This window comes from Aedes albopictus, chromosome 3 (genome assembly GCF_035046485.1).
Source record: "Aedes albopictus strain Foshan chromosome 3, AalbF5, whole genome shotgun sequence".
Classification (NCBI taxonomy): domain Eukaryota; kingdom Metazoa; phylum Arthropoda; class Insecta; order Diptera; family Culicidae; genus Aedes; species Aedes albopictus.
The window spans coordinates 330,170,055-330,192,716 of record NC_085138.1 but is presented as its reverse complement, the minus strand read 5'-3'; the positions used below and the strand labels follow the sequence as shown (position 1 = coordinate 330,192,716).

At 39.4% G+C, this 22,662-nt stretch overlaps 1 protein-coding gene across 1 annotated transcript in view; it reads right to left on the bottom strand.

Moving 5' to 3' along the window:
* The window catches only part of LOC109427045 (uncharacterized), a 110,154-nt gene extending 88,706 nt beyond the window's left edge, over positions 1–21,448 (bottom strand). Inside the window, exon 1 of the mRNA XM_062842918.1 lies at positions 20,543–21,448. Coding sequence (XP_062698902.1) covers positions 20,543–20,606 — 64 coding nt within the window. The 5' untranslated portion in view covers positions 20,607–21,448. The remainder of the gene's footprint in view (positions 1–20,542) is intronic.
* Positions 21,449–22,662: the final 1,214 nt, after the last annotated feature.

Genomic DNA, 22,662 nt, shown 5'->3' with positions numbered 1-22,662 from the left:
AAATCGGCCAATGGAAAATGCCTTAAAAGTGAGTAAACTTATTTTGCGCACAGACATACATACATACACACATACAGACATCATCTCAAATCATCGAACTGAATCGATTGGTATATGCGACTTGATCCTCCAAGCCTTTTTACGAAAAATCGTTTTTTGAGTGAACATACATATATCCTTTCCTGTACATTCAGTGTACGAGAAAGGCATAAAGTAGTTTTAGTGAGATTGAACAATCCCAGCAAGGATGGATGCATGTTGGTGAGCTCGTTACATTTTGGGTCAAAACATGTATTTGTCCAACAGTTATCGACTGATTCGTCAAGTGATTTGCCTAAAAATGGTCAAATAGTTCGAGTGGAGTATATGACTAATGTCGTATAATTGTCATGAATGTGTTGGATATCTGTGGAATAAGTTTTGCGGCAAGATCAATCGCGTTCCTTACATATCCTGGAAAATGTTGAATAAAATTATTAGGATAGCAGTTTCTATAAAATTATCCTTAGAAGAACTAGAACTTGTTTTGTATCCAAAACATTTTCATTTGTTGAATCGCAAATGCAATCAAACGATGAGGCACTATCCTTTATCCCACGTTTCGATGGGCATTATGTTTTCTTCAGAGAATAAGAAGTGTGATTCGTTTTCATTCCGAAAAGCTTTGTGGAAGGATAATCTTTCTGAAACACTAATTCAAAAAGGATAGGATAGACGTCTCAAATACTGGGTATGTGTTTGCCGAATCTAGTTACTGCCCATAACTGCATATTTGTAACATTTGCATATTTTGCTGGTATTGAGTTAATATCGGGGATCATCATCAAATCACAAGTGCTTTCGACCATCTGAATAAAAAAATCAAGTTTGTTCTAGGATTTATGAAAAAAATACCAAGTCATTTTGTCTCATTGAGCAATGTGACCGCATAATAGTCACACTAGGAAAATAGATTGGCTTTAAAGTGTGACATCAATCATACTGAGGTTCGATTTATTTTTTGACAATTCCCCCAGCATACAGGAACTGCTGTAGAAAATTTGATTGCTATACGACTGATGACAAATTTATGAGAAATTTTTAAAATTTCGATTCATTCCTATACTATTCAAAGTTGCAACTTTGGGTTCCATTTTCTCCAATGCCTACTTTTGTCGAATGTTACTGTTATGCGGTTATGGGCAGGTTAGCATTTAACATAACACTTCCATCTTTCCAGACTGGTTGGCCGATAGCTGCCCTTAATACTGAATACTTCTACATTTTTTTTTTACAAATTGTCTAGCTTTTTTGCCTCCTATACCCCATTTTAACGACTCTTCTATTGGAATATTTAAAAACACTTCCAGCGATGATGTAGGATGTTCTGAGTCAAATGTCTGAAGGGAACGATGGAGAAGTTTTAATCAAAATTACTAGAAAACTACAGGTGGAAATTAGGCACAACTCATACAGACTATTTATGAGTCTGAAATTGTTTAAAAAATGAAGTTTATGGGGAAATTATAGATAGGTTTATGAAGAGGGCCTCGTGGTGGGATTTTTTGTTCGTAGAATGCCTGAAGCGAATAGTAAACGTAAAAGTATTCGGCAGGTATCAGAAGGCCGGCTCCAGAAGTATTCGGCACGACCGTGCTGAAAGTGACGGGTTCAATTCCCGGTCGGGCCAGACACCTTTCGTAAAGGAAATTTTCTTGACTTACTTAGGCATAGTGCATCTTTGTGTCTATCACACGATATAGGCATGTAAAATGATCATTGTAGCTAAGAAGCATGCTTTGTGCAAGTTAGGAGAGGTACGCCAAGAAGTGCTCCATCCGAAAACCGTCCTAAAAACCCCTTTCAATCGTGACAGCAGCCCATCCAACTCAAACGACCTTCACTTCGCACAAAACCTATCCACACCGATGCGACGATGCGATGGCTTCGCCACGCCGCTGCCCGTCCGAACGTGAGGAGCAATTCGATAGAGTTTTGACTCCTATCGTTAATTCGATACGAAACCAACCGTCGTTGTCGTCGTCGAACGAAAGGGGGAAGCCGGAAAGAGCCAAGAAACAGGCTTTTTATCCGAAAAGAGCAAAACCTAGAACGTGTGTCGGTAATTAGATTTACCGTCATCATGAGCCCGGCTTTCAACAACGCGAGCGCGCGTACTTAACGCGCGATGTCATCGTTAACCGCGCGCGCACGCGATCGTCGTCATTGTCGACAATAATGGAAATCCAGCGTAACTAGGCTCGGGGCCCCAAAAAAGGAGCTGGCTGGAGCTAAAGATCGAGTTGTTGTTGATTATGCAACGGACCCGGACGGAATGCGAGAAGCTGGCGCACAGCTGTTAGTGGCACGCGCCCGCCCGAGCGCAATCTAGAAGTGTGAGCATTGTTGTTCAACTGACTGGTCAATGCGAAGCTCTTTGGGGAGATGACCTTTCCGGTAATTTCTGGCTCGTTAGGTGGGTGAAGGATACGGCTCGTTTGGTAATTCGTTCTGTTCATTTATGGAAGGTTCGTGGAAGTGTTTAAGATTGAGATAGCTTGTATTCGATGAAATATGGTTCATTTGTCGTGGACGTTCAGGTGCTTTTTTGATGAGGTTTCATGACATTGAGATCAAATGAGCTCGGACAAGTCGTCGCTAGGATTGGGTCGGCTGTCGTCATTTATGTGGTTGTCGATGAGTGCTCAAAGCCACCTGTATATGGTAAAGACAAAAGCATATCTTACAGCTTCGACTTTATCGACGGAGCACCATTCGTAGCAAATCTAGATCACTGCAACAAGTCCAAGTCCATCGTCCCAATTCAACGCCAATTTAACCCCTGCAGAGTGTGATTGCCCCGACTCATCATCGGAATCCGTAACCAACTGACTATACTGTGTCGGTTGTTTGTGGTTGCATGTTGGTTCCATAACATTACCACTCGGCGGCGGTGATATCGCATTGCTGGCAGGCTGGTAGCGCTGCTGTTGGTTTCGTCTTCCAAACTATGCGCAATTTGAAATTGAAGAAAATATGCAACAAGCCGTCGCGTCGCTTCGTCGTATCCACCTACAGCCGAAGCCGACTGTCAGATGGACGGACAGACGGACGGACGGTAAACTATCTCCGCGTATACCGACCGACCAACCGATACCGTGAGCCTTGGCTGGGGCTGTTAGACATGGAATAAACAACACGGGGCAACCATTATGAATGACATAATTGCGATTTTCAAGATGATCGCCTTAATTTTTCCGGGGTGCAAAATTAATGATCGCGTGTAAGCTGCTACCATTGCTGGCGCTGCCTGGTGCAACCAGGGCTGCCAGTTCGCAGAATTCCAATATTAAGCTGATTTTGTTATGAACAAAGTTTGCAGAAGTTGTTAAACCAATAGTGAATATCTTGAATGAAACTTTTTAAAGAACTAGTAATCCTCAAATTCCCTAAGTCCCAAGACCAACAGGAATTGGTCTTGTAGAGGTTTTTCAAACTGTTCTTAAACCTAGTAGGTAATTTTCCAATTGTTCCACGGCTAAAAATTCGCCAATTGTTGCACACCTTATATTTAAGAATAACATGGAGTGTGCAACAATAGGCGAGTTTTAGCCGTGCAACAATTGGAATATTACCCTTCCTTTAATTGTGGTTTTATGATGGTTCTAAGAACCTCTTTTAGTCTATTTGACTAAACAATGTCACCTGGGAAATCAAGTCTACCTATTTGGCATCCCATTATGCCTGTACAATATCTAATGGCTGCTGCATTACCTCAGATGTCTTCCTCCAAAGACGCGCCATGAATTGTCATGAACAGATAAATGTCTGAAATGTAGGGTAAACAGGTATAATATGCCCCCCCCTAAGGAAAAATGGAAATATCTCTGCACTTGTCCCCGTATTTTACTCAATCAATGCATTTATTGATTGTGCGAAGTGTTAGCTTTTATCCGATAACAACCTTTTGCACGAAATAACAGCATTTATTACGTAATAACGTGTTTTCTAAAATCCACAAAATCAAAAACTCACAAAAGCGTCGGGGCTAAACGCCCCATCTACGGTATAATATGATCCGCAACAACGGGTTAGTATGCCCCTCTGTAGCGGGGCATTACGCTCCATAACAACGGGGTTATATGCCCCTACCGAGTGAATCCGAGCCGGACAAACGTCAAATATCGAAACTGAGATCAGCTGTTGCAGCGCATTGGCTGTGAGCCATATTATCCAGCTGACGGTGGGGCATATTGCCCGTTTGAGTGTGACTATGAAAAAACTTTTTAATTACTAAATTTAATTACAATTTTCTTATTTTAATTGCAGAGGCACGTTATTTTACTTCATAATTTAGTAGACAACAGCTAATTTCATTGGTTTTGCTTCATTGGCGCGTGCTAGCGCTTAATTCAAACTTATCGATAATTACAACAAATGTGGGCGTTTTAAATTTTTTGTTGTATATTTGTTTTAAAGGGTACAACAACCACAAAATTGACATAGTAGACAAGCCTCATGAATATGAAGCCTTATACAATGATTTTATCCATTCACTATTTGAAATTCCCTGGAAATTGAAGGGGGGCGTTTTGCCCCGTGGGGGCGCATTATACCGGTTTACCCTATGTCGGTTGGTTCGTTGGCTGCGCCGACTGATGTTGATGATGATGGCTACCGTTGGTAACGATGCTACATCTTTTCCGCGTGAAGGGATCCGCATTGAGTTCAGTGCAAACGACAGAACCAAATGGAACCGATGTGCGGTGGAAGTGCAAGCAGAAAGCCTGTAATGCAGTGCAGTCTTGGCGTCGCAGGGAAGTAAGGTAGTCTTGCGGCAAGGTTGACCGACTGCGACTGCGACTGGACTGAAAAAAAACGAACGAACGGAATTAAGTCACAGAAGACCGAATACCGATGTAGAGGGAACGGCCCCAAAAGCAGAGCACCAATACCATTGCCGTGTCGCGTTGCCGCCGTGGCAAATTGTTAATGTAAATAACGGACACGCAGATCGCGGAACGTAATTAAATCTGTCAAAATTTTATCATGTTTGTGAACGCAGTGTTCTGCTGCTTGAACTTTCTCAATCGCGTCTTTCGCGAATAACTTCGCGCGACAGACACGGCGACCCACTCCCGAACGCCGAACGGGACTGATGTACAGTCGAGTCTCTTACTAAACGAATTCCTATTAAACGGACTCCTATTAAACGAACTCCTACTAGACAGGGGTGAGCGTTATAGGAGATTAAGAGCTTATGGGATTTCGGCATTTTGGGGGTGTGGCCTATTATTTCGGGTGTGTTAAGAGTTAACGCAATACTTTCTTTGGCAAAGTTTTAGGGCTTGATAAGATCTACCATTTAGAACTTTGGTTCATATGATTAGTTGGCAATTTGGCCGCTAGAGGGACCAGCAACAATTTGATGCTAAATTGCACTACGGGAGCCATATCAGGTTGTCAAGCAAACGTTACGATATGCGACAGCTCAAGACCCTGATAATTTGGAAGGATAGTGTCTTCGGGTACGCCAATAACTTACTGACGATGAGTTGCGAAGTTCGAAATTCCTCCACTGGGCGGCGCTAGTGAGCAAGTAAAATTTCAAAACCTCATATCTCAGAATCCCGATAACTTAGGAAGATTGTGTCTTCGGCAAAGTTGATCAGTGTGACATGAACTTACATAAAAATAAACACTTGTTTCGCAACTCTGCCACTAGGCGGCGCTAGTGAACATGCAAATTTTAGAAATCTCATAGCTCAGAATTCTGATAACTTAGAAAGTTGGTGTCTTCGGCAAAGTTGATCAGTATAACATAAACTTACATAAAAATAAACACTTGTTTCGCAATTCTGCCACTAGGCGGCGTTTACCGGGTTTTTTCGTCTTTTTTCGATATTTTTGGCTGTTTTTCGGCTTGGCAAAACTAGTGTCACTCCCCCCGATAACTTAGAAAGTTGATGTCTTCGGAAAAGTTGATCAGAATGACAAGAACTTACATAAAAATAAAAACTTGGTTCAAAATTCTGCCACTAGGAGGCGTTAGTGAACTTTCAAATTTTAGAAATCTCATAGCTCAGAATCCTGATAATTTAGGAAGTTGGTGTTTTCGGCAAAGTTGGTCAGTATGACATAAACTTACATAAAAATAAACATTTGTTTCGCAATTCTGCCACTAGGTGGAGTTTACCGGGTTTTTTCGTCTTTTTTCGATTTTTTTGGCGGTTTTTCGGCTCAGCAAAACTAGTGTCGCTCCCCCCGATAACTTAGAAAGATGGTGTCTTTGGCAAAGTTGATCAGAATGACATAAACTTACATAAAAATAAACAATTGTTTCGCAATTCTGCCACTAGGCGGCGCCAGTGAACATACAAATTTTAGAAATCTCATAGCTCAGAATCCTGATAACTTAGAAAGTTGGTGACTTCGGCGAAGTTGATCAGAATGACATAAACTTACATAAAAATAAACAATTTTTCGCAATTCTGCCACTAAACGGCGTTAGTGAACATGCAAAGCCGAAAAACCGCCAAAAAAGTCGAAAAAAGACGAAAAAACCCGGTAAACGCCACCTAGTGGCAGAATTGCGAAACAAATGTTTATTTTTATGTAAGTTTATGTCATACTGATCAACTTTGCCGAAAACACCAACTTCCTAAGTTATCAGAATTCTGAGCTATGATATTTCTAAAATTTGCAAGTTCACTAGCGCCTCCTAGTGGCAGAATTTTGAAACAAGTGTTTATTTTTATGTAAGTTTATGTCATTCTGATCAACTTTGCCGAAGACACCAACTTTCAAAGTTATCAGGATTCTGAGCTATGAGATTTCTAAAATTTGCATGTTCATTAGCGCCGCCTAGTGGCAGAATTGCGAAACAAGTGTTTATTTTTATGTAAGTTCATGTCATACTGATCAACTTTGCCGAAGACACCATCTTCCTAAGTTATCGGGATTCTGAGATATGAGGTTTTGAAATTTTACTTGCTCACTAGCGCTGCCCAGTGGAGGAATTTCGAACTTCGCAACTCATCGTCAGTAAGTTATTGGCGTACCCAACAACTTTCCCGAAGACACTATCCTTCCAAATTATCAGGGTCTTGAGCTGTCGCATATCGTAACGTTTGCTTGACAACCTGATATGGCTCCCGTAGTGCAATTTAGCATCAAATTGTTGATGGTCCCTCTAGCGGCCAAATTGCCAACTAATCATATGAACCAAAGTTCTAAATGGTAGATCTTATCAAGCCCTAAAACTTTGCCAAAGAAAGTATTGCGTTAACTCTTAACACACCCGAGATAATAGGCCACACCCCCAAAATGCCGAAATCCCATAAGCTCTTAGTCTCCTATTAAGGCGAAACTGGAAGCATTTCCTCACTTTTTGGTTTTTGATTTTTTATAAAATAACGAAGCAATATTTTCAAAATCGGTTTTCGTGCACATGTAAAGTATGGATCAAGGTATCTTCTGATTTTTTTTTGTAGTGGAAAATGTTTTTCGTTTTTGCAGAAACCATTTTTGAACAAAATTTCACATAAAAATGGTTTCTGCAAAAATGGAAAACATTTTCCACCTCAAAAAAATTCAGAAGATACCTTGATCCATACTCTACATGTGCACGAAAACCGATTTTGAAAATACTTCTTCGTTATATAATAAAAAATCAAAAACCGAAAAAATGAGAAAATGCTTCCAGTCTCGCCTTAAGCGGATTCCTATTGCGCCCCCCAACCAGTGATCTTATAAGAGTCTCGACTGTACATGAGGCTGAGGCGAAGCAGACGATGTGGTTGGATGGTGGCGACGGGTTCCACTTTCGTGCACAACGGTTAATTGGTTGTACTTTGGGGTATTTTTGTTTGCACTTTTAGGGAGTTGATTTCAATTTCGTATGAGGTGGTTTGCAGGGAGAGGTGCACGGGGATCATTTAATCGAGCTGGTATACTTTGTTGCATACTGAAGGAGGATGAATGCTCTGAGTCCCCAAACAGCTTGTTTGTTGGTGGTGCAATAGTGTGGCCCAAGCTGCATTTAAATTGTCACTACGTAAGATTTTCATCTTATTCCCGTCTTTGTGAGCACCGACTATGAATGATCGATTTTATACTTGCACTTCGCCTAATGCCTCATGGCCAATTTGGTATCGATTCCTAATTCATAAATAAGCTTTTAAATCGTGTAAAAAAATACAATTTTCTTAAAATCATAAGATTGAATAATTGTCTCTCGAATTCTATTTCCGTCTAGTGCACGACTTTTTCGGAAACAACCACAATTCAATTCTCGGCACACCTTCTACGTGACACTATGGTATATAGGATGGCCAAAAATTATGATTTATCCGTTCGAAAAGGCGGTCAAATTATTTGCAATCCAATGCAAATCATGCGCTCAAAGTATGTTTGAGCAGAAACTTCTCAATTGAAATGGATGTAGCTTTAAAGTATCGGCTTAAATATTACAAATAATATTTCTGTCCACCAGATCATAATACGACAGCGCAGTACAACGAAGAAACCTTTCTCTGTGGTTGTTAAATATGATATTTCATATGCAAAAAAATCCATGCACACATTTGCTTGCATTCTCTTTAGGCGAAGGCAACTGTAAGCTTTTGCTGCATTCTGCAGCAGTAAAAAACAGCTTTGAAGTGCCACAGAGCTTTTGTGGGGTGTGAATTGAAGGTCTGTTCAACAAGTGAATCTGGCGAAGTAAAAGTTGAACGATGATGAAGAACAATTCCTGTAGCTGCTGCTTCGTCATACGCAAAACGAGAAAATTCCCAATTTGTAAGTGGAGTAGAATTGAAACGTGAAATTATGCATTAGTATTCGATTTTCAGTGGTATAGGGAAATATTATTGATAGTCTACACTCTACAGCATCTGCTTCCATCTGATAAGCTTACCAATGGCTTAAGGTAAGTAAAAATATCTGTAACTATTGCTATTTTCCGTCTGATATGACGGAAATTAGCGCTTATTACGAAGTAGATTTGTACCCAACAATAAATTCCATTGCCCAAATGATTCCGAAATTATTTTCCGGGTGTCGTGGAACAGGTTTATCTTAGTTGTTTTGAAAAAGTGGCTTCATCAAATCAAATACAGGGGATGGCATTTTTGAGCTGTCATATTTTGGAAACCAGTGAACCGAATTGAATGAAATTTTGAACGTACACTGATAATATGTAAATGCTTCACAAAACATAGGTACTTTATAAATGTTGAAAAAAGTTATCATGGATTGACACTTTTTGGATTTTTCTTGAAAAAATGTATTTTTTTTTACATCAATGTCAATAAATTTTAGTGTTGATATATAAAGATTTTCCACTTCTGTTCTCAAATTATCTCTAATCAGATATATTACAGCCTATTTAGATTGAAGGAAGAACACATTTAATAATTTTTGTGTGGTATTGTAAATTTGACTTATTTTCCTCTATATGGGTAAAAATTTCAACCCGGTATAACTTAATTCGTCGTGAGAAAATATTACATTTTATAACGTCGTATTAAGTATCAATATATTGTTGATAATCGTTAAAAAATTCATTCAATTCGGTTTACTGGTTTTTGAGATATGACAGTTCAAAAATTAGTTGTCTAAAAAATAGTGTTTCACCCGAACGGTTCTAACTTCGCGAAAATTTAATCAATCGAGCCCAAATTTGTACCAATGATGCACATATAATAGGTTGACAAACAGTCAAAATTTGAGATTTTTTGATTCACTCTATGAAAAGTTAGAGTATGTTGATTTTTTTGTGGGAGAAAAAAAGCTGCCTATCCCAAACATTTTGGCCATCCCCTGTATTTGTCGTTTCTTGTTGTTACTTACGTGTACAACTGTCAATCTGGTATTTATCAAAACATCAAAAGGGTTTACCTGTAAGAAACAAATAAAAATATCTTAGTTTGAAAGCAAAAAAGTTTAAGAATGAATGTTGTTTTAGAAATGCTCAAACAGCCTAGGCTAGGCTGACCTAATACATTCCAGAGAATGAGAGATGAAAAAGAACACAATATTTTGATTTATAAGCCCACCACTTAGTCACCTACCAAATGAAAGCCAAGAGTCTATTCTTTCATTTGGTTTTAAGACCGAAATGTTCTATCGGGGATAATTTTCCCACATGATTTTGGGGCGAAAAGTATTCTAAAAATGAAGAAAAAAATTAAAATGTTTCTAGAATTCCCAATAGAACATTTTCATCTTAGCACCAAATGAAAACAGAAACCCTTAGCATCCATTTGGTGAGTGACTTAGCGATAATGAATTTCTTTTTGGATAATAAGCGTGCATTGCAGTATAGTTAGTGGTCGTTGACATGGATAGCTCTTCAGTGCTTGAAAAGTGAAGCGTTATTTCCCAAACGAAGCAAAATTTGTTCCTCTTTGACCGGCGTTTTTTATCAAGAATGGTAGTTATATGCCTTAATTGGCCAACATGCTTCAGAAGTAAGTGGTAAGTAAGTGTATTACTGAGAGTGAGAAACGATGGTTCAGCTGCGTGCTGGCTCTCTGAATCTTTCTCCTCGCCGACATATATGACAATGGATATCTTGGTTTTTATCACGTTATTACGATTATAATAGTCACGTGAAACATTCCCATGCCAACAACATGATTATTTTTGCAAGTTCTGGGCAACACATAAATTCACTGAAACATTGCCGCATCTTAACACTCGCCGCAGCAAGTGAGAACGAATGGTCACCAGTCAGTTTGCTTCACAAGCCAACCGACCGATGAGGAACAGCGGTCGCGCTTGGTTCGGGTTTACTTTACTCCCTTTGTGTGTTCCTTCGTAGTGGATGCTGGCGCTGATGACTGCTCGTATTTTTCATATTCACTCGGTTTCAAGCACTGTAGCTCTCAGTTAATAAACGTGGAAGTGCTCATACCACACTAAGCAGAGAAGCAAACTTTGTACCAGTGGAAACGTTATACGCAAACATGATGAACAATAAAAACAAACGAGGAAGAGGTAGAGAAAAACAAGAAAAATGAAATAACATATTACAATTTTGCTTGGAAATCTCAATGAAATTTCTACTGAAAACGCTGACCAAATTATCAAAAGCAACATGGAAAAACTCTGAAAAAATATTGTAACTATCCTCGAATAAATTCATTGCAGAAAATTATTTAAAAAATAACTTTAGGATCTTTTAGCCTTTCTTTCTTATGGAAAGAGAAATTGTTAGAGCGAGATGTTGATCAAATATCTTGTTAAGTATCTGGAGGCATTTCTGTAATATTTTTTGGGAAAAAAATTTGAAGGACTCCTCGAATTAGTTCCAAAAATATGTTGAGGGAAATTGTTGCATGAAATGATGGTATGATACCTGAAAGAACCCCTGATGCAATGCTTAGAAGAAATTCCAGTAAAACCTTCCAGAATTTATAAGTAATGCCGTTTTGTAATGGTAGTGCCAAAATACGGTACCGCCAAACTTCCATTTAGGTAGAATTCGTTCAAGTTAAACCTGTTAAGGTCCCTCCATTAAGGTGACGTTTACCTAAATGCAATTCAGTTATGTTCAGAACAGTTGAAGTACTGGATTGAATAAATTACACTGAGGAAGATTACAAATGGTAGTCGCGTAGCTATCAAAGTATAAGCATAACAGAGCGGAATCAAAAAGTACAAAACTTATTACACTCATTCGAAGCAGTTAAGAGTTAAGGGGTATTTACAACAGTTTAAGAGCATCCGAGAACTCCCTAGAGTTTGAGCCAGCGTAATCAGTGATCGATTGGAGCAATATGAATAAAATTCATGTTTGCACAGCCCCATGCAACTACGTGCTGTCAAGTGGAAGGTTAATTTTCTGTTTGAGGACCTCCAAGAAACTCCCTTGAGTATAGGTCATCGGATCTATGTACCAACGTATCTGGTTGTCTCTAAAAGCGTTATGACTATGGTACATACTCAGCTTCAGGTAGCTTTGATCTATCGAGCTAATAACATGCTATTAGGATTATGGATAAGGTTCATACCTACACAGCTTCTGGCATCTATGCTATTTAAGGCTTGATAAAACATAGATGCCAGAGCTTGTATGATTTATGGGAGTATCCGAGAACTCTCAGAAGATTAGGTCATCTGATCTACAAGTATAACTAGTGATCACTGGATTAGCATTGGAGCATTATGAATTAAATGTATGCTTATTGATATTGGCACGCCTCTGAAACCCTCAAGAAATTTCCGTGAAATTCACATGCAAGTTTCTGAAGCCCCCTTAAACCCCCGGAAATATCCTGAAACGCATTGAAACTCCTTGAAACGCCTCTTAAACCCCCGTGAGATTCACCTGCGAGCATCTGAAGCTCCCTTAAATCCCCTTAAAACCTCTTGAAACGCCCTGAAACTCATTGAAAAGCTTTGAAACGCCTCAGAAACCCCAATGAAACCACCGTGAAATTCATCTGCGAGCCTATGATGCCCCCTCAAACATCCCGGAAACTCCCAAAACGCCATGAAACACATTCAAACGCCTTGAAGCGCCCTGAAATATTTTGAATGCTCCGAAAACCCTTTGAAACCTCCTTAAACGCATTAAAACGTCCTTACATGCCTCTATTTAGGTGCATGTAAAATGTACGCATATGGCCTCCACTTTATCATCTTATGCAACATCTTATACGACCACTGGTTGACTGGGCCATGAAACCTCTGTGACATTCTTCGGCGCGGTTCTGAATTCCCCTCATAGCACCCCCCCCCCCTTAAACGCCCTGAAACACATTGAAACGCCACTGAAATCTCACTTGAGAACTTCACTTGAAATTCACTTGAGAACCTCTGAAGCCGCCTAAATCCCCCTGAAACCCGTAAAACTCCTCTTTAAGTCCTGTGAAGTTCACCTGAGAGCCCATGAAGCATCCTAAAACCCCTCTGAAACCTCCTGAAGCGTCCTGAAATGCCTTTGATCGCCCCATTCCCCTTGAAACTCCTATGAAATCCTTCCGACCCTCTCCCTTTTCATATGAAAACCTTGGTTCAAGATAAAAAAAAGATTTATAGAAGACTTAAAATATATAACTGTTGAGCTGTGAGCTGTGTTGTGTCACTTTAGAATGCATTGCTGAGTGTCCATGTATTTCTTTTAAAATATCTCTAGGATTTTTAATGGGTCTTCTCTAGGAGTTTTTCAAGAAATTCTCCATCTTGAATCTATTCCTCGAGTTTATTACAGATTCTTCCTGGGCATCTGGGATTCTTTAGAAGATTTCTCCACGAATTGCTCTTGAAGTTCGTGCATGTATTCTTTCATGTCTTTCCTTAAACTTCTCCAAGAAATTCCTTCAAGAATTCTTTAAGAAATTTCTAAAAAAAATCTTTGAATTTCTTTACAAGATTGTGTAATTATTCGACTGGATGATTTCTCAATTTAAACTGGCTCTCGCAGTCTAGGGGATTAAAATGGATTGCTTTGTTCTGCCCGACGTTTCGGCACTTTGTATTTGACCTTTTTCAAGGATGAAACTGTCCACAGTTTTTCGTTTTTAGTTCTTGCCGTTTTGTGCATTTGAAGCTTCTTGTATGCAGTTGTGAAGGAATTCCTGGAAAAACATATAAAGAAATTTTAACTGTCGCAGTGTAGTGCAGATCGTTAGAAATAGTTAGTGCCCCAATTCCTACCAATAATTGTATAAATGTTTAATTATACAATTATTGGTAGGAATTGGGGCACTAACTATTTCTAACGATCTGCACTACACTGCGACAGTTAAAATTTATTTATAAGTTTTTCCAGGAATTCCTTCAAAAGCTGCAATGCCAGAGGATTTTTTTCACAGAGATTCGGAGATTCTTCCAAGAATTCCCCCAAGTGTGAAATTTAGATTTTTTTGTTTTTTTTTTCAGGAGTTGTTTCAGCAACTACTGTTGGAATTTCTCCAGAGGCCTTCCATATGTTCAAAGAGCACTATGGGCGGACCAGGTAGAACGTGATCTGACGAGCATTGGGCGTGACCGAGAGTGGAGAGCGGCAGCCACGAAACGTGTCTTGTGGCATACTCTCACGCATTTTTCAAGATTTTTTGTATTCATTGTCGTCAATCATATTTTGTAGACCGTTTACGTATTATGTCAAGTTGATTTAAATTTTTTAGAAAAACTCGTCGGGAAGTTCCTCCAAGGGTTTCTCCAGAAGTTCTTTCAGGTATTTCTTCGGACATTGTTTTGGGTTAATTCAGACATTTCTTCAGGCAATCTTTCAAAAAAAATTCATGTTATGCTTGAGGAATTTTCACAAATATTTTCTCAGCAATTCTTGCAAAATTACTCCAGAATCCTTAACTTGGCCTTTTTTAAGAGACTCTTTAAAAAACTCCTGTAGATGGTTCTCCAGTTCATCCAGACATTTTTTCATAGATTACTTAAAAATGTCATTTTTTAAGATATTTCTCCAGTGTTTTTTAAATTAGTATAACTGCATAACATTTTTTTCTAAGATTTTTTTCAGATGTATCTCCAGCAGTTATTTATGCTTTATTCATCAACAGGTGAAATCCCCACCCCAATGATAATGGTGCATCATAGTAGTTCTTCCAAGGATTGCTTCAAAAAATCCGCCATAGATCATTGAGAAACTTATTGAAGGATTTTCAGTGCCCCTATCTAGAGGTGTGCGCCGATTTGAAATCTGTCGGCGGCGGCGTTTTCCACTTTTTTGGCCGGCGGCGGCGGCGTGATCGGCGTGACGCCGAATGAATTTTCGGTGGCGGCGGCGGCGGCGTGAAACGGCGTAGCGATAATTTTTAATTTATTTTTTAATTCCGTTAATCAATATCAGTGTTTTATTTTATAGTAACTCATCATGTTGAAGATGCAATGACATATCTATAGTTACGATTTCTTTATTTGTTTTTATTTTCACATTTTTGAAAATTTATTGAAATAATTGTTATGATGAACATCAATCAGCTGCCCAAAAAAATACCCAAAATGACCTCTTATAGGAATTTCCGGAAGAAATTCTAGAGAAATTCCCGGTGGAAATTCTATAGGAATTTCCGAATGAACTCTTAAAGGAATTCCCGGAGGAACTCGTAGAGGCATTCCTGTAGGTACACCTAGAGGGATTCCCGGATGAACTCCTAAACGAATTTCTAAAAGAACATCTAAAAGAATTTCCTAATGAACAGATGAACGTTTGGGGAAACTCCTGGGAGAATTCCAGAAACAAATCTTAGAAGAACTCTTAGAGAAATTGCCGGAGGAACTCTAAGAGTAATTGCCAGAGGAAATCTCAGTGGAATTCACGGAAGAACTAGAGCAATTTCCGGAGGAATTCTTAGGGGAATTACCGGAGGAACTCATAGAAGAATTCTCGGTGTAAATTCCGGGCATTCGTTGTGTAACTCTCAGAAATACTGTTAGAGCAACTAGTAAAGTAATTGACAGAAAACTTTCAGACGAATTTCTAGAGGAACTCCTAGAGAAATTGCTGAAGAAATTCGGAAAGGAATTCAAGGAGGAACTCGTAGAGAAATTACCAGAGGTGTTTCTAGATGAGTTTCCGGATGAACTCTTAAAGGATTTCCCGGAAGAATTTTTAGAGCAATCCCCAAAGAAATGCGTAAAGAAATTCCATGAGGAACTCGTAAAGGAATTCCCAGAGGTACTCCTAAAGAAATTGCCGAATGAACTCCCACATAAATTCCTGAGAGAAGTTCTAGACAAATTCTCGATGGAACTCCTAGAAAAATTCCCAAGAAATTCGTGGCGAAATTCCTGGAAGATCTCGTAGAGGAATTCCCGGAGGAAATCAGATTCTTCTAAAGAAATTCCTGCGAGAACTCCTAGAAGAACTTTCGGGGAAACTCCTGGATGTATTCCCAGAACTTTAGAGAAATTTCCGGAAGAATTTCTAGAGGAACTTCCGGTCGAATTCTCAAAGAAGGAATTGATCATTTGGGTACTACACTCTAATTTTCATAGCAGGAACTTCTAAGCGTCGCAATGATCTCAAGCTTCTTACCTCACTAGTTCATAGATGTCTACAGATGATTTTAGACTTTTATTTGTTTAGAAAAAAAGTTGGTTTTGCCTTATTTTTTCGGGAATTTACAATGTATTTCTCACTTAGCTGAAATCATTGCTTCTAAACAATCGATTGCCACTAGGACTTCCCTTAATTTTTTTGTTTTAACATTTTTGTGGAGCCTTGGTTGGAAAGTTATGAAGCTATTCTGAATATGAATAAGTTAAAAAAAGTTCTTTTTTTGACGAAAAAGTCCTTTATTGTAACAGAAATCACTTATTTCAAAGGAAATTGCCTACCTTTAGGCGTCAAGGGGAAAATTTCAAAATTTAATTTGGTATTTTAAGTGTCAAATTCACTAGTTGTAAGAGTTTTGACGAGTTATTCGGGTTTAGAAGAGCAAAAATAAGTAGATAGGGAAATTTGTCTTTTTAACAAATGCTTTGTATACTGATTAATTTCGCCCCAAAGTGGCATCTTCAATTTTTTTCATTTTTGAAGTAATTAACCTAAAAGTTTAAATTTGTTGAACAAAATTCTGTCATATGGTTTTATGGAAATCCACTGAGTACAGATTTTACTGAAATTTTTTTGGTAATATTTGAATTGCCATCAATGTTATCCGCAAAAGTTATTTTAAAATGATCAATTTGATCCCAAACTCCTGGACGAATTCCCGGAGGAACTTTATAGAAAGTCCCGGTGAATTAGTGTGATTCCCGGGAAAAAATCGGTAAGGAATCCCCGAAGGAACTCGTAGAGAAATTCCCGGAGGAAATCCTAGAGAAATACAAAGACGAACTTCTAGAGGAATGTTCGGAGAAACTTCTGGAATAATTTCCGGAAGAATTCTTAAAGAAACTCCTGGAAGGATTCCAGGAAGAACTGCTACAGAACTTGCCGGAAGAACTCCCAGAAGAATTCCTGGAAGAACTCCTAGAGGAATTACAGGAGGAACTGCAACTTCTATGAACTCTTAAAAGTTAAGGAATTCCCGAATGAACTCGTTGAAGAACTCGTGGAGGAATTCCCGGAGGTGCTCCTAAAGGAATTCCCAGGAAGAACTTCTACATGAATTCCCGGAGGATCTCCTGAGTAACTCTTAAAGGAATTTCTAGAGGAAGTACTACAAAAAATCCCAGTGAAACTTCTGTAGCAATGCCCGGAGAAACTCGAATGTCTCGGAGGAAACCATCGGTTTTCTCGAAGGACCTTCTAGGGTTCCCAGAGGAACTCTTAGTGGAATTCTTGTCGAAACTGCCAGAAAGAATCCTCGAAAGAGTTGCTGGAGAAACTTCATCTCTTTTGGAGATGAACACGACAAAAACATTTTTTCAGAATCACTAGCATTTTCTTCAATCCTCGGAATCCCTACATTCTTTCTCCAGCCATCAGTTATCTTCAGGAACCCCTGGTATCCTTGTGAACTCGATTTAATCCAAAGGACAAACTCTATCACTTTCAAAACATCATTGACGCGACATACGAAGATTAGAATTTAGAACAACTACCGGTGGAACTAAGTGTAATTTGATGCTGTGTATGCAGATCACTCCAATGAATTGCTTGAAATATTGTAATGAAATAAATCAAGAAATACATAATATAATTTATCAATGCGTTTTTGAAATCGGCGTAGAAAATTGGAGCTTGGCGGCGCGCCGAAAAATAATCGGCGGCGGCGGCGTGAACCGAAAATCGGCGGCGGCGCCGGCGTGGCGCGGCGGCGCACACCTCTACCCTATCTAAAAACTTTGTAGGGATTCCTGCAGACATTATTAAGAGATTTCTTCTCCAAGAAATTCTCAAACATTTTTTGAAAGTACTTCCAAGGAAAAGTACTTCATGATTTTTTATTTTCTAGATTCCTAGATAAAGAGGAATTTGAAGAAGTTATTTTTTCATGCATTCATCCCGGAATTACTCCAGAGATAATTTCAGAAATTTCTTCAGGAACAAATTTTAAGTAATAGCTTCAGAAAAATTCCAAGCAATTATTCTAGGAATTTCCAAAGGTACTACCGGGAGTTTCTTAAGGGGTTGCATCAAATAATCCTGCAGAGATTTCTTTGAAAATTCTTTCAGGAATTCTTTCAAGAAATCTATCAGTGATGTTTTGTCCAATTTTTGGAAGAACTTTTGAAGAAATCCCCTGAAAACCCGAATGAATTTCTGAATAAATCTTTAGTTGAATTTCTACAGTGAGTGGAAGGAATCCCAGGTTTTTTTGTAGTTTGCTGGAAAAATACCTGGTCAACTCCTCGGAGAACTTTTGATGGAATTCCTAGAAAAGTTTATCGAGAAATTTAGAGAGAAACTCCTGGAGAAATGTTTTAGTTATATTCTTACAGGGTTTTCTGGTAGTATTCCTGGAGCAATCTGTGGCGTATTTCTGGCGGAATACCTGTGAAATACCGCCTAGATAAACTTTTGTAAGTAAAGGGATATTTTCAAAAGTTTTCCTGTAGAAATACCTCAAAGAATGAATAAATTTAAGAGGGAATGCCGGAGAAGTTTGCTGGGAGATACGTGGAAGAATATCTGGAGGAAATCCTGAAGTAATCTATGAAAGAATCACCGAAAGTAATAATGCAAGAATCTTTGAAGAAATGTTCAATACAATCTAGAGGGAAGTTACGGAACAAATCTCTGGCGAACTTTTTAAAGAAATACCTGCACGAATTTCTGCAGGACCCTTTGGGAGATTTTCCAAAAAAATAGAAACATCTATGGAAGAATTTTAAAAAAAAAACTTTGACAGAATCCACGTATAAAACTCCAAAGAAAATTTTTAATGGATTTTGCAAACGAATCGCTAGAAAAATAGAGCAATTTTCAGCCCGAGGATGGATCATCTCTTGTCATGAAAGATGTTCTAGAGAAACTTACAGAAACAATCTATAGAAGATTTCATAATCGCTAGTCACGGTGCTTTAGTGGGTTTCATGGATGTTCTATGAGATTTCATGAGCGGTCCTCCATCCATGTGGGTTCAGGAGATTTTAGAGGGTAATGCGGTTTCAGAGGCGTTCCAGGGGTATTTCAGAAGGTTTCAAAGAGGTCCCAGGAGCGTTCCAGAGGTATTCCAAGGGGGTTCCAGGAGCGTTCCACGGACCTTAAAGGTATTCAAGTCTCAAGAAGTTTGATGGACGTCCTACAGAGTTTTTTAGGCGTTCCATCTGGTTTCATAGGATTTTAGAGGCATTCCAGGGTTATTCCAGGGGGTTTCAGGGGCGTTCCAGGGTGTTCTAGAGACTTTGGGGTTGTTCCATGAGCATTCACGAGGTTTTATAGGTGTTCCAGAGTTGTTCCATGGGGTTTTAAGGGAGTTCATGTGCGGTACATGCACAGTTCGAAAAAAAACCTGTAAAATTATGACGGATCGAATGTAACAAAAGGACCCCGTCATATATGATGGAAATTTTTGTGCGATCTTAAAATTACATTGCAGATATCTGTTAGAAAATATAAAGAAAAATTGAGATCCGAGCGAGAATTGAACTCAGATCCTTGGAGTGTGAGAAGCACGCCCGAGCTCTCTCGGCTATCTCAGCTTGTTAAAGAGCAGGCAGTCAAAGTTAAACTGCTTCTACCATAATGCACGCATTCCCGACATGCTCCGACTGCTGCAGAGAGTACTGAGAGAGACAACGGGGAAACGGCCACAGCTGCGAGCAGCCGTTCTTTAGCTGACGACGGAGAGTGGCTGGCATGGTTTATAGCAGATGCATGTAAATTTAAAGCGAATATGCTTTAAAATCTGTAAACAAACCGTCTGACCAGCAGCGGACTGCTCGGCTGACGTTGAATGTTGGCGATTTACATTTTTCTGTCGCAAATTTCAGTTGATCTTCAATTTACGTGCTGTTTAACTTTCATATTTTTTTGCTGTGTGGCGTTCTAGAGGGTTCCTGGAAAATTCAGGAATTTCAGGGTATTTAAGGGGGTTTCAGGGGCCTTTAAAAGTATTCCTTGGAGTTCCTGGGATATTACAGCGGGTATCAAAGGCGTATCCGAGGCGTTCCAGGGAGGTGCAGGGACATTCAAGGATATTCCAGCAGATTTCAGTGAGTTTCAGGGGCGTTCCATGGAATTTCAGTGGCATTGCAGAGGTGTGCCACTTTTACGTTTTACCAAATCAATATTTGTTACAATTAAGGTACAACATCTTATGGTTGCAAAAGTAATCTTTTATGTCTCTTAACGAAATCGCATATTTTTGCATATAAATAGAGCTGTATCTTAAAACTCTGACGTACTGGAGAAAATCTCACTTCGGATTCAGATGCTATAGCCAGAATCTGTCAGAGACACAAAAGATTGCTTTTGCAACAATAAGACGTTTCCGTGACTTGGACTGAACAAGTTCAAGTCTCTACAGCGATCAATTCTATTACGTAATTGGTTTTGTTATAAAGGGATAAGGTTCACATATTATTTAGATGACAAAAGCACTGGAATGACAATTGAACATGGCAAACAATCTCAAAATGACCAATCCCAGAAAAACATAGAAAAAAATAAAATAAAAATCAACAACGTGCAAATTACCTTTATCGCTTAAACTACCACTTCGGCTATTCTTCGGTTTCAGAAAGATCACTCTGGGTTCCATCACTACCAGCTTCCGCTTCGCGTCTGCGCACTAGACAACCCACGACAGGACCACCATTTGGACCATTCACGCTGCCTGACTTTGTGCCTCTATTGTCACCACAACACACCCAGCAACACTGAAGAGCACTCTTTTTTGTTAGGTATTTCTTTAATCGCGCGCAAATCGCTCACTTCACTTGATCACTTGATCCACGCGTAGTGTCGTCGTCGTGTCGATGCGTCATGGGGAGGATCCGAACAAAAGCCACTAACAAATGGACGGGACGCTCACCCTTATCCCGCTGATCGTCGAATGTCAAACACCGTCAATTGAAGCGAATTAAGCGTGCTCGTCTCCTGCAGCAGCAACCAACAGGTCCCCGGATCGCCAAAACGGGACCAAAATCAACACTTCAAACAGCTTGTTAGCACTTTTTTTTATTGTTACGACGACAAGGCTGGTCCGACAGAGTTCATGTTCCGAGTAGACGACAACGAAAGATCGTGTTCAACCGATATGCGAGTTATGGGCTAAGTGTTATTCTAAGAACATCATCCGCGCAGCGCGCGTCGTCTTCCGTTGATTACTGCTCGGCTGGCTGGCGGCTTCAAATTTCCTTCTTTTTTATTGCGGCGATGTTTAGATTTTCTGTGTTATTATGCTTTTATGTTTCACTCACTCACTAACTCACTCACTCACTGCTTGCGGCTCGGTCCTGGCTGTAGTTGCGCTTTTTTGGTCATCGTGTGCGTTTTTTTTATTGAGCGTGCCTAAAATGTGTAACAAACGGGGTTTGATTAATTTGTCGTATTCTGGGGATCTGTGTCTGTCCGCTGCTGTCTGTATGGACCCGCACTTCCACCACTCTCCCGTCTTTCAGCTGGTACCGCGGTGGAAGGGGTTTCCGCAGGCAGCATCCCCAACCTTACGCCTTACGCCATCGCAAAGTGAATCGTGGTCCCTATCCCTACAGTCAGTGGTCGGTTGTTGTTATTGTTGTTGCGAGCGAGGTCGTTAAAAGTGTCTTGCCTTGCGAACCAACACTGCTCCTGCCCCAGGCGATTTTTAGGGGGATAAACACTGGTAATTCTGAGGGTCCCAACCCATGGGAAAAATATATAAAATGGAGAGAAAAACTTGATGAACTGTACACAGAACTAGAATAACTAGAATTTGTTGAAAATACTCATACATTGGCCGAGCTTCACAGAATATTGCGTTCTAACCGATTTTTCACAAAACTAATACTTACGAAACATGCATAACATATGCATTTTAAAATGTCACTGAATGTGGAGCGAACCTGGTGTGATGGTTAGAACACTTGACTGTCACGCCGAGGACCTGGGATCGAATACCACTCCCGACAAACTCATAAAATGTGAGTTCTTCCTTCGGAAGGGAAGTAAAGCGTGGGTCCCGAGATAAACTAGCCTAGGGCTGAAAATCTCGTTAATACAGATAAAAAAAAAAAACTGAAAAAGGTGCTTATGTTCTGTGCCGAAAGCTTTGTTCTTATCTTTATGGGGTGTTTCTAACACTTGTTGAGGTCATAGTTGACCTCAAAACTTTCCCTACTAAACTTAACTAAATTATGATATTTACAGACAAAAAGTCTTCAATACCAAAAAAAAACAGAACTACCAAAAATACCCAAACTCACCCCATTGTTCGTGTTTGCAAAACATTAAATATAAAAAATAAATAAAAAAATAAAAAAAAGGTAAAAATAAATAAAAAGTTAAATATTAATTCCAAATTTTCAATAATTATGAATGTTAAAAACATTCCAGTCTCCAGTTAGCCTAGTGGTTAAGATCGTGGATCGCCAATCCGGAGACGGCGGGTTCAATTCCCGTTCCAGTCGGAAAAATTTTCTCGACTCCCTGGGCATAGTGTATCATTGTACTTGCCTCACAATATACAAATTCATGCAATGGCAGGCAAAGAAAGCCCTTCAATTAATAACTGTGGAAGTGCTCAAAGAACACTAAGTTTAAGCGAGGTTTGCCAAGTTCCTGTGGGAACGTAGAGCCATAAAGAAGAAGAAGTTAAAAAACAATTTAAAAAAATA